Here is a 14,657-nt window from a genome sequence, read left to right as displayed (position 1 = left end):
TACCACTGTATCAGATTTATGTCCCATTTATCCTCTGGCGTAGGGTTTGGCCTATTTATCCAATATAGAGAGCTGAAGAGCACTATTGGTATTTGATAGCATACACAGTGTTAGAAGATGAGCAATTAAATAGTCCTGAGATGGTATGTTTGATGTTGTTGGGGCCAGTAATGGTGTTGTCCGGTTGTATGTGACAGCAAAGTTGGCATCTGGGTTTATTGCAGGCTCTGGTACCAGTGTCCATGTTAAGTCTGGTTGTTGTATTATTGTGGGTGAGGAGTTGTTTAAGATTGGGTGGCTGTCTGTAGGCAATGAAAGGTCTTCCTCCCAGAGCTTGAGAAAGAATTAAGGAATGGGTGTGTGGGCGGAGGGGCGGGCCAGTTTCCTAACGACACTAAATAGCTCAGGGTCCTTGAGAGAGAGAGAGAGAGAGAGAGCGCATGAAGAGCTGAGAAAGGACCTCTCCAAAGTGAATGAGAGGTAAATTGACAAATGCAAGTCCACAGCAGCAAGTGGGAAGTGATACACCTTGGGCAGCTGCTGTCAGCACAGAGGGAAACACACTGGGTGTCCCTATAACCCCAATCTGCCACAGCATATGGCCCACTTTGTAGTTACTACACTACAGGGGTGCCAACTTGAATAAAATATTGGGGGCCCAGGTAAGCCCCACTCCACATAATCGATCACATGGTATGGTGCTCACACACCATTTAAACTTTTGTTGGGGGGACCTGGACCCCTCAAATATTTTAAGGGGGGTGGGCAAATGGACCTCGGCCCCTAGGAATTTGTGCCTATGCTAAACTCCACACATCCATAGCTCCATTGCTTGACCTAAACCCCTGGCATTTGGGGGCTGGGAAACGAGGGGGAAGGAGATAGTTTGCTACCTGCGGTGGGTCCTGACTTCACCCAAACAGTCCCAAATACACACACAATAGAAGATGAGGGGGAAACTAGAAAATGAGGGGAAACACACAAACTCAAAATAAATGTGGTTTTCACCAGAGAAAAGAGCCATGGTCAGGGACCCTCCCTATCTATTGCAGACAGAGGGAGGCATCATTCTGTCAACAGAAGGTCCTCCAGCGTAAATCTGGTAAAGAATTCCTTGCAAGACCAGAAGAAACATCATGTGAGGCGCTTGCAAAAGTGCTAACTCCACAGCTGAGAGCTCAGTGGACATGAAGGAGATGATGTTAAATGGCTGCTGGCTTTCTGTGTTTCCACTTTGCTGGGCATGGGATCTGGTTGGTTCTGTTCTTGGCTGTAATATTTGCCACAGCCTTACGGGAAAGATACAGTCAAACCTTGGTTCCCAAATGCCTCTGTTTTGGAACGTTTTGGTTCCTGAACACCGAAAACCTGGAAGTAAACCTGGTGAGGGGAGAGACTTCATCAGGCAAGGCCTCCTTCCACCTGCCCTGCCCCACCCTCCGGCCCTGGGTCTCCTCATAAGGAAGCTATGCCTGGAGGAAGAACTGTGAGGGGAGAGACTTCATCAGGCAAGGCCTCCTTCCACCTGCCTTGCCCCACCCTCCGGCCCTAGGAGTCCTCATAAGGGAGCTGGTCCTGGAGGAAGAACTGAGGGGAGAGACTTCATCAGGCAAGGCCTCCTTCTACCTGCCTTGCCCCACCCTCCGGCCCTGGGTCTCCTCATAAGAAAGCTGTTCCTGGAGGAAGAACTGTGAGGGGAGAGACTTCATCAGGCAAGGCCTCCTTCTACCTGCCTTGCCCCACCCTCTGGCCCTAGGAGTCCTCATAAGGAAGCTGTTCCTGGAGGAAGAACTGTGACATTTACCGTCTCCTAACAAGCTTGCTTGACGTACGTATTCCTTTCCTTTCTCTGCTGTGCCGTATTTCCCCCTCTTAAACAATTAAGGAAACTGCCAGAGTGGACGGGGTCCCATTGTAGATGTGCACCTGATTTAGGGAATAATAACCATTGGGAAAAGTTTGAATGGGTTCATGGAAAGCGAGGGAGAAGAGAACTTTTGCCGATAGTATAAATAATACGTGGCTCTTGCAACAGAGGCACGGGAGGGGCAGGAATTAAAATGTTGGCACGCCAGAATGTATTCTTAAATGGGGGGGGGGCAGTTCTTCCGGCTTCACATCAGTTCCGATAAAATGAAAGCCATAGGTGTGGTGCTGGGGGGGAATGGTGACAGCATGGACAAAGTCTATTTCCACGTCTGCATGAAAGAAAAATGACAGCATCTAGGACAGATGTAGACTTGTCACAACTATCCTGAGAATGTCGAACTGGGTAACTTTCAGGTGCCAGAAGATATCTGGGATCCCAGTGAGGCGAAGCTGAATCGTGATTTGTGCCCTTCTTGAACTCTTTTTCCAGTCAGGTTTCACTCTCTGCTCACAGGCAGAGAGACACTTGAATTGAATTGGACTACAATTCCCATCATCCCTAGCTAGCAGGACCAGTGGTCAGGGATGATGGGAACTGTAGTCCCAAAACAGCTGGAGACCCAAGTTTGGGAAACACGGACTCACTAATAGGCAGACACACACTTGAGTTTCCACTATGTTGTGAGCTCCTGTTTTCCTTTTGCAGACCCATCATCTTTTCCACGATGGCCCCAGGGCAGGTCCACATGGAGGCTCCTGTTTGCCTAATTGAGAACATGCCAGACGGGAAGCTTGTGGTGAACCGGGAGGCTGCAGAGGTGCTTGCCAGGATCCGCCAGCCGGTGGTGGTGGTGGCCATTGCGGGGTTGTACCGCACTGGCAAGTCCTACCTCATGAACAGGCTTGCCGGCAAGAGAAAAGGTGACTGGCTTCATGAATATTTCCTGTTACTCAAGGGAAGGGCTGGAGTCTAGTAGCCGTATGAGGAGCAAGGCAGTGGAGTCTGGTGTGTCTGGAACAGGGTATCAGAGCCCCTGGGCTTTCTGCCTAGCCTGGGGAGAAGCATGGAGGAAGAGGAGTAAATTAATATTTATATAGAACCAGAGGGGAGGTAGGACTTTGAGTCAGGGGTCCCCACTCAGCAGAATTCACAGGAGGCTCCGCAAATATGGCAGGTTATTTTTTATTACATATATATATACCCCACGTTTCCTCCAAGGAGCTCCAGGTGGTATTCAGTTTTCCCCAGATACAGTTTAGGCTCACAGAAACCCTGTGAGATAGGTTCAGCTGAGAGACAGCAACTAGGGTAGGCAACCTAAGGCCTACGGCCCAATCTCCTTCTCAGTCTTGCCTGCGGACAGTCCGGAAATCAGCGTGTTTTTACATGAGTAGAATGTGTTCTTTTATTTAAAATGCATCTCTGGGTTATTTGTGGGACATAGGAATTCGTTCATTTCCCCCCCTTCAAAATATCGTCTGGCCCACCACATGGTCTGAGGGACGGTGGACTGGTCCACAGCTAAAAAAGGTTGCTGACCCCTGAACTAGCCCAATGTCTCCCCGTGTGGATTCCAACTCTGTTCTTCCGCATCCTAGCCCCAAGTTTAATCTGCTCGACACTTTACAGCTTACATAGGTTCTTCTTTGTTTTGTGCACAAGTTTTCTTTCACTGCTTGCTGAGCTACTATTCCCAGCACCCAAGCAAACTACAGTTCCCATTAATCTTGGGTGTGTGTGTGTGTGTGTGTGTAACTCATGTGCTTTAAAGCTATGATGGGGATGTGACAAATGTTTCATTGAGTTCAGTGGGGTTTCCCAGTGACCTGCGCCTTAAGCCTTGGCACCTGTTGTTTTTTGTCTCTGAATCATTGCCCGCTCTTTCCTCAGGTTTCTGTTTGGGTGCCACGGTGCAGGGGCTCACGAAGGGCATCTGGATGTGGTGCCTCCCTCACCCCCACAGGCCTGACCTCACACTGCTGTTGCTGGACACAGAAGGGTTGGGTGATGTGCAGAAGGTGAGCTGGGGGAGATGGCAGCTGGCATGACAGCGGAAGACTAGCCCTTTCAAAAGAGCCTTGTGACAAAATATGCTGACCTGGTGTTAAGAATACCACAACACACACAGTAACTAGCTGTAAAGTAACATAACATTATATATAATTGTCATATCAAAAAATTGCAAAGCACAGTTCCTGGTGGCTAACACATATCATGTTACTATTAACCTTCTATATGTTTTTATTGTCATAACATCTAAGGATAGTCAAGTCCAAAGATTGTCAAGTCCAACGATTACAACGTACAGTTCCTGTGGGAAACAACATACTGATATCTTCCTTCTGCATTGTCCTATGTCTTCAGAGTGTAACAAACTTAGTAACAATAAGGCAGCTGATGAAAGACCAGTTCTCAGGATACACCCTTGTTTCGCCCATTGGGCTTCTTCAGTGACAAGGTTTCCAGGAGATTTTCCAGGAGGTTTTTTTCAGCCGAAATAGTCCATAGGAATGCAGAAGTTGCCAGTCAGAGGCATTTGTGTTGTGGTATTCTGAAGATGATTTATGTAATGAGGCAATTGTGTTGTGTGTTGACCTGGTATTAATGGCAATGGCGTCTACCAGAGAGGTGCCAGAACTGAGTTCCGGTGAGTTCTGGCTGAACCCCCCCCCCCCGGTGGTAACTGATATTATATTTCTGTTTCAGGGAAACACACAGAATGACTCGTGGATCTTTGCCCTGGCCATTCTGCTCAGCAGCACCCTGGTGTACAACAGCATAGGCACCATTGATCAAAATGCGCTGGAGAACCTGCAGTATCCTTTTGGGGCATCAGAAATCCCAGCTGGCCTTGCACGCTTGACCTGGAGGATCTAGGAGGAGGCAGTTGTAGGTTGTCCCCCTAGGGGTTTCACTCGATGGGAGGGGGTGCAGGCAGGAACTCCAGAAGGCATAAAATCAGGAATTGGCCTTAAGGTGTAAAAATGAGAGATGCCAGCCCGTTGCCACAAAACCCTGCCTTAATTACAATTGCAATACAGTCGTATCTTGGTTGCCGAATGCCTTGGAACTCATGCTTTTCCGTTCCCGGACGATCGAAAACCGGAAGTGAATGTTCCGGTTTTCGAATGATTTTCAGAAGCCAAACGTCCGGCACGGCTTCTGATTAGCTGCAGGAGCTTCCTGCAGCCAATCAGAAGCTGCACTTTGGTTTCTGAACGTTTTGGAAGTTGAACAGTCTTCCAGAACGGATTCCGTTTGACTTCCAAGGTACGACTATATGTGGTCTTTCTGTAGTGTAAATCTCTCTGCTCAAAAGCTGTATCATCATTTCCGGCCAGCCCACAACTGCAGGTTCAAACAGGCCCCAAACCAGCCCTGGAATTGTTTTCCTTAGCACTCCCCAGCTACGTCACTGAGCTGACAAAAAGGATTAAAGCCAAAGCTTCCTCCGGGGAAGATGAAGAGGAGGAGAACTCTGCCGAATTTGTCCGTTTCTTCCCAGACTTCATCTGGGCAGTGCGGGATTTCACACTACAGCTGGAGATAGATGGATACCCTGTAACTGAGGACGGGTACCTGGAGAATGCCTTGAGACTGCAGAAAGGTACAGTAACTGCAAGGGGGGAAATGCAGTGTCTGAGATGGAGAGAGGACACCGTTAGTTGAGAGGTGCACAAATGATCTAAGTCAAAAAGGCCTAATATTCAGGTGGGTGAATGTATCCAGTCACATAGCCACTGAGGGCTAAAGAGGTTGAACTGATTTCCCCTGTGCTACATGGAGCAAGACACAGAGATATATCACACCGGTTCCTGAGGCACCTGTCTCTGGCTGCAGACTGCATTACTAATAACTCTTGATGCCAATCCTCAATTGTGCTCCCAGGGAGGTTTACAAATGCCCTACAACAATTACAATGTTGATACCCAAACTGTAAAAGCTAAAAGCCACAAAATTGTGAAAAACCTCATAACACCAAGCTAAGTTGCTTGTACAGTTGGACTGGGCTCCCTGAAACTCCTATGACATGGGAGTCTTACCTGCTAATCTCAAATATACACATGGGAGCTGTAAGTGCACTATGAAGAGGGAAATATATACAGTGGTAGCTCGTGTTACAGACGCTTCAGGTTACAGACGCTTCAGGTTACAGACTCTGCTAACCCAGAAATAGTACCTCGGGTTAAGAACTTTGCTTCAGGATGAGAACAGAAATTGCACCGTGGTGGCACAGCAGCAGCAGCGGGAGGCCCCATTAGCTAAAGTGGTGCTTCAGGTTAAGAACAGTTTCAGGTTAAGAACGGACCTCCAGAACGAATTAAGTACTTAACCCAAGGTACCACTGTACTCAGAGTAAGGCCATAACATTGCAGTGCTGAAACAGAGAGCAATATCCTAACTCAGTTTACAGCAAGCCTTGGGACCTCAGGTGTCAGTTGAGTTGGCATGGAGACTTGAATGTTTACAGGTAACCAGGTGAGTTTGCTCCACCAGGGAGATGGTTGGCACATTTTCTGTGGAATTTGGCGATAGTAACCGATTGTCTTGTGTACTCACACTTCTCCCCCAGGTAATAGTGAGCAAATCCAGAGGTGCAACATGCCCAGGTCGTGCATCCGCAGATTCTTTCCTTCGCGGAAATGTTTCACCTTTGACCGCCCAGCTAGCAGGAAAAAGTTGTCCCGGCTGGAGGAACTGGAAGAAGAGGATTTGGAGGAAGATTTCTTGGAGCCGGTGGCCCGTTTCTGCCAACACATCTGGGAGACATCGCGACCCAAGACAGTTCCAGGAGGCCAAGTTGTGACAGGGAGAAGTAGGGAACATTTTTGAAAGATTGTAGGCTGGGGTTGGTGGGTAGAGAACCATTCTGATTCGAGTAATTAGTTTTACCCAGTGCCGTTCTAATACTACTAATAACTGGTCTCAGTCTGGGAACCCCATGGATGGGGGGCTTTTTCCTCCAGAGCAGTTTGGGGCTGTAGGAAGCTGTCAGCTTGAGGTGAATGGTGTTACTCAGCTACCAGCCAAGAAGGGATCAGGTGACATCAGAAACCAATAGTGACCCACCTGACTGTAGAAAATGCTTTAGTTTGTACTTGCTCTGCAGTTTGACGATTTCTTTGTTCACGTGCAGGCTGAATTGCATGTAAGCTGCTCACTTGATTGCCTGCTGAACATCATTTAGCTAGAATTTATTTTGAAAACTATATACACAGAATAAAATACAGTAACGATTCTGTGATGAAACCCAAATTCTACTTTCAGAGAAATTTGGTTGTGTCATTTGTGCAGAAAGCAACATTGTATGCATCGTTTTAAACGCATACATCATTTATTATGCTTCTGCAGCAAGCAAGGACTTGAACCCATGACATTTGGCTACTAAAAAGCCTGTTCACCCCCTCCCCCTTTTATTTATTGAGAGTTAATAAACCAAACACTTCCATGCCTATTTCTGCAGAGTTAATTCCCCATGGTGCCGCTAATATAGGGGCTTTTTCTTTGTTTTGTTGATGTTTTATTTCTTGTATTCAATAAAATATTGGTTCTGAGCTGGGTTCTGAGACCAGTTGTACTGTTTCATACTTATCACAGTGTGGCTCCAGGACTGGAGGATACACACTGTGCTGACAATGAGTTATGGATTGGGCTGCTTCCAGTTTTGGCAAGAACCAGAAGTATGGAAGGCAATAATACATATGTAGCATAGAGAGGTAATAATAATTAGGAATGAGATGTGGGTGCAGGGCAGAGAATAGTAATCTCTGCTTTTTAAGCATTCCCAAGTGCTTCCTTCATATTTCAGGTTATTTTCTACAGGCATGAGGGCTAGAACATTCCTTTTAAAAACATGTCTTCTCTGCCTCTTGTTTTGTGCAGAATATCTATTTCTTTTATGAGAAATCTGCAGGTACAGTGGATGACATGCCCCAGTTATAGCACAAACGTTTGAAAGATGTTTGACTCGGGATACATTTAACAAAAGTTAAGCGGGATGGGCATCCCTGTTCTGCCATTTCTGATTTGGTGACTTGGCCCAACTCTTCCCTTTTCAGTGCTTCAGAACCTGGTGAAGACCTACGTCAATGCTATCAACAGCGGGGATTTGCCCTGCTTGGAGAATGCCGTGCTGGCCCTGGCAGAGATTGAGAACGCAGCAGCTGTGCGTGATGCCATTTCCTGTTACGAAGAGCGGATGGGGCAGCGGTTGAACCTGCCCACGGGCTCCGTCAATGAGCTGCTGGCAGTGCACGCCGAGTGTGAGAGGAAAGCCACTGGCATCTTCATGGCCCGTGCCTTTGGCGATGAGTTGGTAAAAAAATCACAAGAGAAGCTTAAGGTAAATCTGTTCTCTTTTTTTAAAAAAAAAACACCTCTGCCCCAAGGATAGACAATACTGGTCTGACTCTGTACGAGGGAGCTTCTTGTCTTCCTACATAAATGTTAATTGGCTGAAGGAAACATTTAGAAGAAAACAAGATCAGGAAAAAATAAATAAAACTTAGCAGAATAAACGCTTACCTAGCATAGCTCTGAGCATCACAGCTAGGAGGGTCCTCCAAAATTCGCACGGTTTTCTAAAAATCTCACTTCAGAATGGAGACAGCCTCTTGTTATCCAAAGGCAAAAAGGAACATAGAAAGGTGGCATAAAGCAGGCCAGTGTAAGTTAAGCTGGTGTAAAGTTATACACCCAGCTCCATTCAGCCATTGAACTACTGCTTGCATAGCAATCCTAAGCCTGGCAGAGGGAGAACAAACCTTTAAAATAAGTGTTTGAACTGCACCATCCCCTTGGCCGTCTGAGTTTTCATTGGGTTTCCAGGTCACATGACTGAGCAGAATAGGTTTAGGACCCCCCTCCCGGTCCTGCCCCCACCATGCCCCTTAAATGCCCCCTTTTCAGGCTTTAGGCCAGCTCAAGATGTGAGTCATGGCTGAACCAGGATCTGGGGGAAACTCTAGTGTATCCCCGACTGAACCGAGAATGAGGGAGCTAAGCCAGCATAGCCTGCTTGTGCGGGGAACTTCCTGGCTCAGCCAGAGATCCGCTGGATCCTAGCCCGTTCATTGTGGAGCATCTTGCTGTAGGATTGCTCGCTTAGTTACCTGTGAAAGACACATTCTCCAGATGAAATGGAAGACAAACACATATCCCAGAAGACGGGTAGGGTTGCAATTTGATTGGGTACACACTTAGTTTTTAACTTTAGGAAGGGTGGAGCCAGACAACTTAAACTGGCCTACATTTTAGAAATGCAGCCGTTCTAGATCATTGATGTTGTAGCCAGTTCCCACGATTTTCAGTGGGAGTGGGGACAGTAAAGTCAATTGAAATTTGTAGTGCAGTTTTGATGTGGCCTTGTCAGTAAGTCTTTCCACTGAAGAGGAAAAGCTTTTCATCATTATTAACAGATCATCTTTCTGCCAATTTTCTGTCTCTCATAGCAAGAGCTGAAGCAGAAAAAGGAAGAGTTCTGCAGGAAGAATGAGCAGGCGTCTTTTGACCGCTGCTTTGCCGTGCTGACAGATCTTTCCCAGGAGCTAGAAGATGAGCTCCGGATGGGAATTTACTCTGTGCCTGGTGGCTACCAGCGTTATCTGGAGAAACGGGACAAAATAGAGAAGAAATATAACTTGGTACCTGAGAAAGGAATTCAGGTAGGGCAGGAAGCCAGCATTTCTGTGATATCCAAAGAATGAGCATTCTTATACTGACTGAGGACAGATCCAAACTTTAGACCTGGGGTGCAATACTGTGAATATTTTCTTGGGAGTAAGCCCCACTGAATTCAATAGGGCTTGATTCAAAGTGAATTAGTTTGTTCGTCTACTTACCAAAATGAATAAACTCTGTTCAATGAAAAATATATTAAAGTGGTTTACATAAAATAGTTTAAAAGAGAACTTTGTCTTCTAGGCTATGTGAGAGGTTGTTTAGTCGTTTAGTCGAGTCCGACTCTTCATGACCCCCTGGACCATAGCACACCAGGCATTCCTGACTTTCACTGCCTCCCGCAGTTTGGTCAAACTCATGCTGGTAGCTTTGAGAACAGTGTCCAACCATCTCGTCCTCTGTCGTCCCCTTCTCCTTGTGCCCTCAGTCTTTCCCAACATCAGTGTCTTTTCCAGGGAGTCTTCTCTTCTCATGAGGTGGCCAAAGTATTGGAGCCTCAGCTTCAGGATCTGTCCTTCCAGTGAGCACTCAGGGCTGATTTCCTTCAGAATGGAGAGGTTTGATCTTCTTGCAGTCCATGGGACTCTCAAGAGTTTCCTCCAGCACCATAAGAGAGGGATTAGGGACCACTATTATCAATTTCTCAGCACCTCATTAAGATTAATTAATTAATACAATTTTTACAAAAATTAATACAATTATTAATTTACTATACACCAATTTTTGTCCTTAATCACAATATATAATCTCGTCCGTCCCCCCATTATACTGTAAAATGAATAACTTTTGCTCTCAATGTGTTATCAGGCAGACAAAGCTCTTGAAGAATTCCTGAAATCCAAGCAGACGGTGGCAAACTCTCTCCTTCAGATGGACCACGCCCTGACCGACAAAGAGAAGGAAATTGAAGGTGCATATCTAAGGCAATGAGTATATGTTATAAATTATATGTATTAGAAAGTAAACGTCCTGGCCTTCTCTGGCTGGGCTCTGAGTTCCCAGGGAAGGGTTACAGTTGTGGTACCTTTTTGCAGAATGGCATAGCGACAGATGTAGTATTCTCATCTTCAGGCAAGGAGAGAACATTGAACAGAACACAGGGTGAAGGGGAGATGGCGGCAGGGGATGGCAGCCCCCTCAGTATTCATGTTGTCTCTTTTCCTTTGCTGGCCCCCAGCCCAGCGCACTCAGGCCGAAGCAGCCCAGCTGCAGCAGAAGCTGTTGGAGCAGGAGCAGGTCAGACTGAAGCAAATGATGGAGGATGAGAAGCGAAGCCACGATGAACAGCTCCGGCTGTTGAAGGAGAAGATGGAGAAAGAGAAGAAGTTGATGGAAGAGGAAACAGAAAAGATGATACGGCATAAACTCAAGGTAAAGAAAGCTGAGTCAGATGCAGCCCGGCCCCCTGGAAGATTCAATATTCAGGCCAGGTCTGTGGTCCTCCAGATGTGGCTGGAGCCAACTCTCATCTTTCCCAGTCAGTATGGCCAGTGCTCATGGACCAGAAAAATCTGGAGAGTCCCATTTCCCCTGCTCCTGCTTTCTCCTTAGGATGATGCTTAGAAGCAGAACTCTTCCTCCATTCAAGGCCAAATCTAGTTCACAGACAGCCTCCTTTACCCTTCTGAATGTCTCAGCATAAACCATATATTCCCGGATATATCATCACCCTCTTTATACAGGCCACATAACCCTATGTCTTTCAAGCAAAATCAAGAACAAATTATTTAATGCTTTAAAGGTGATTGCCGTCACCTTGATTTGTGCCTGGAAAATCCCTAACTTAGGGAATCTGCTTTAAAATGAGCATAATATGCTCTTGCAGGCAAGCAGCCACTGATGGATGGTGCAGAATGAGGCAAGAAAGCTGCACTGTCTGGGAGCTTTTCCATGACTCACTGTGGCTTGGTAAAACCTAGGTTCCATATATTCGATAGACGTTAGCTGGTGTTTCTACAGTACTTGTCCTGAGTCTTCAAACAACTTCTTATACAGTTCCTTTGTTCTCCTTACAACAACCCCTTGAAGGTGGGTCAGGATCTAATTTTGCCCATACAGATGGTATAGTCAGATGGAATAGTCAGCATGGTACCCTCCAAATGTTAGCGGCCTCCAGCTCCCATCTGCCTCAGCCAGTGGTCATGGATGATGGGAGTCCATTAATATTTGTAGCTCTTACCTGTGAAGGTATGGGTCCAGCTGGGATTGGCTTGCCTGAGGACACAGAGCAGGATTAAGCTGAATTTTGTGTGTTGCGCATAGCCAAGCTCCTGTCGCTCTTAACCACGTCAGATTTTGCACAAATCCCTATATGCTCAAAATAAAAAAGCAGGTCTAGTTTGGAGACAGTTGGTTTTATGGGAGGCCATTTGGCAACACAGTGCAGTGGGGAAATGCATTGGTTGGCAACGAAAACACAACTGTCACACAAAGTGGTCCAGGTCTGGCCTGATCCCATCCCTGTTCATAGATGCTGCCCCATTTCTTATCCATCCATCAACTAAACTGTCTCTGTGTGCTTTTCAACTTCCCAGGAACAAGAGGAACTGCTGAAGGAAGGATTTCAGCAGAGGGCCAGTGAGATGGAAGATGAAATCCAACGTCTCAAAGAAGAAAGTAATAACTCCAAGGTGGCCCTTGTTCTGTCTGCTATAGAAAAATTGTTGTCAACTGTTGCAGCTATGGGAACACAGGTTATGCAGTACAAGATGTTTTCCAGTGCTCTAAATCCTCAAAGGAGTGAAAGTGCACCACAGAGTGTAAAAAGCACACCAAGGAGTAAAAACCCACCCAAGAATGTAAGGAGCACACCAAAGAAAATGTAGTTCCAGCATGGGAATAAATGGGGCTAGTTGTTCTTAGTTTTCTGCTGACTTCCCTATCTTATCACCTCATCCACACCTTCATTGCAGTGTTATGTACAGATCCGTGTTTGAAATTCGCCAAGTGCATTTTGCACCTGGTTACTGGCCACTTTGGGACCAGGTGAAGGTGGATGCCTGGGGATCCTTAGCTCTTGCCTGTTTTAAACATCCTGTAGAATTCTCTGTAATATTTTATCTGCACAATCAGAACAAATTTCAGGAACCAAAAAGTTGTATTGAAAAATATGACCTTTGAGCTGCCTGGCCCCAAAATGGCAAGCAGACATTCTGTTTTTGGCGGCTGTAACCTGTTGGTATTTCCCGCCCCCGATGCTACAGATGAGATTGGTGTAAATCACATGCCTGTCTGGGAAGAGTGGGGGAGCAGAAGACGGTCTTATCTCTTCCGCTGTATGTACTGTTTTAAGGAGCCATTTGGTGCCCAGCTTATATATCTGAGTTTCTAACTGGCTAGAGAACTGTGAATTGTTGTGTCCAACTTGTTTTCTTATATGCTATTTCTTTTCAGGCATGCAAAGCTGTATAGAAAATAAATAAATAAAATAAATGACCTGGTCTCTGCCTAGAGCCTTATGATTTTATGCCTCCTTCCAGCAACTCCTGCAGTCAAGCTGGTGCCAAATGTATGCTTTCCTTTGGACCACATCAGTGAGGCTGAGAAGCAGGGCCTTGTCGTTTGGGCAGCCCAGGACCTTCTTGCACACTGCCCAGGGTTGCATTGTGGAGAGGTCACTTCAGTGTTGCTAATGTAGCAAAAACAACACGGGAGGCAGCAGCTAAGTTACCGGTCTCTGCAGCCACAACCAGTGCTGTGATTTTCCAGCGGCTTGACTTCACCCCTGGAGGTGCACTCCATTGTCTCTTGAGACAGACAGATGCCAACAAATGGCACATGTAGGGGAAATACCAGAGGACGGGCAAGAAAACTGGGCAAAAGCGGAGAATTGGGCAAAACCACAGAGTACTAAAAAAAAGCCTGGCTGTCACTCACTGTTTGCTGTTCAGGGATTAATGGGAAGTTTTTTCACTGTATGAAATGTGAAACTTGATCGCTGATAATCAGGCATTTGAGACTGTACAAGTAGATGACTGGCCCAGCCCTGTCAATAGGCAGAGTGACACAGGTGCCTCCGTAGGCGGGTGATGAGGAGGAGAAGGGAAAACAGCAGCAGTGGTGGATCTTGGGCTCTCAAATTCCAGCAGAGCCCTGTGCGAAGCCAAACTTTGGTTCCTGTTGCCTCTTGGTAAGGGGGAAATATGGCACAGCAGAGAAAGGAAAGGAATACGTACATCAAGCAAGCTTGTTAGGAGACGGTAAATGTTCGCTGGTTTGCACAGACTGTTAACTGCTTCCTAGGAAACAGGAGGCCCATTAGAACCAACAGGATAATCCTACTGCCCAAATTGGAAGATGTGGGGGAAATAAAAACAAAACCAAAGCAACCCAGTCTCTCTCTAATTCTGTTTCTTAGCTCTTAATTTTGTTGTGTTTAAGGTTGTGAAATTTCTTGTACACATTAGAAATCAAAGCAGCCACGAATGCTTCTCCATCTGCTAGCCCACTGCACTCAAGAAGTTCTCGGTGAACTAAATCCAGCAGAGATAAAGAGTTTTTAATAGATAACAAATTGGATAATTAAAAAAGATGTGGATTACACAGAGTAGTAGAAAAGCAAACAAACCAGGAAAAGCGTGGAAGGGAAGTCATTTGGTATTAGTATACATGCTGTGTTTGGTACGAAGTTGTAAGTGGGGCAGAGGGAGGGGGTTAAATATGCTCTCTGTTCCTGTTTCTGTAAATGCAAATAATATTTAAAAAGTAGTTCTCAGTAAACTGGACCTGTTGTTCTGGTTTGCCTGGTCCCATCAAACTGGAACCACAGGGATTTAAAGAATGATGGGTTTCCCTGCCCAAAAAATGTCTCCTTCCCCTTCCTCACAAATTGCTGCTGCAGTCGCTGTTACCTGTGCGGGGAGTACTATAGTGACAACAAGTGGCAGTAGGACAAGTACTACAGCGATGTATTTAAAACATCTGCCAGCGCATGAAAAGTGGGGACATAAACATGATAAAAACTGAAAGGAAATACCCAGGTGTTCCTGTCAAGAGAAGAGCTATGTTTAAACACAAATCTGCATTTTCAACAAGGTAAACTAACACATAATGATATATGTATTGTGTGAACGCTCCCTTAGCCAACCATGGTATGAATTCAGTGTTA

The 14,657-nt window shown here is 46.1% G+C and overlaps 2 protein-coding genes across 3 annotated transcripts in view; one reads left to right on the top strand and one right to left on the bottom strand.

The window, feature by feature from the left end:
• The window catches only part of LOC128418354 (guanylate-binding protein 1-like), a 61,345-nt gene that overhangs the window by 13,960 nt on the left and 32,728 nt on the right, over positions 1 to 14,657 (bottom strand). The gene's annotated exons all lie outside the window — the stretch shown is intronic.
• On the top strand, positions 2,580 to 12,978 carry LOC128418356 (guanylate-binding protein 1-like). The gene is made up of 10 exons (XM_053397949.1): positions 2,580 to 2,790; positions 3,761 to 3,888; positions 4,577 to 4,686; positions 5,278 to 5,477; positions 6,444 to 6,686; positions 7,930 to 8,213; positions 9,322 to 9,534; positions 10,358 to 10,460; positions 10,728 to 10,921; positions 12,085 to 12,978. The coding sequence occupies exons 1-10, from the start codon at positions 2,595 to 2,597 to the stop codon at positions 12,373 to 12,375; spliced, it is 1,962 nt and encodes a 653-aa protein (XP_053253924.1). The 5' UTR covers positions 2,580 to 2,594; the 3' UTR covers positions 12,376 to 12,978.

Source organism: Podarcis raffonei, chromosome 8 (genome assembly GCF_027172205.1).
Source record: "Podarcis raffonei isolate rPodRaf1 chromosome 8, rPodRaf1.pri, whole genome shotgun sequence".
NCBI lineage: Eukaryota > Metazoa > Chordata > Lepidosauria > Squamata > Lacertidae > Podarcis > Podarcis raffonei.
Note: the sequence above shows the minus strand (reverse complement) of the source record. Positions and strands in the feature narration are given on the sequence as shown.

Bases quoted from the DNA above. Each gene is read 5' to 3' on its own strand.
- LOC128418356 (XM_053397949.1), top strand. From the start codon at position 2,595: ATGGCCCCAGGGCAGGTCCACATGGAGGCTCCTGTTTGCCTAATTGAG. The intron at 4,687-5,277 runs GTATCCTTTTGG...AGCACTCCCCAG, and splicing joins AATGCGCTGGAGAACCTGCA to CTACGTCACTGAGCTGACAA. The intron at 10,922-12,084 runs GTAAAGAAAGCT...TCAACTTCCCAG, and splicing joins TGATACGGCATAAACTCAAG to GAACAAGAGGAACTGCTGAA.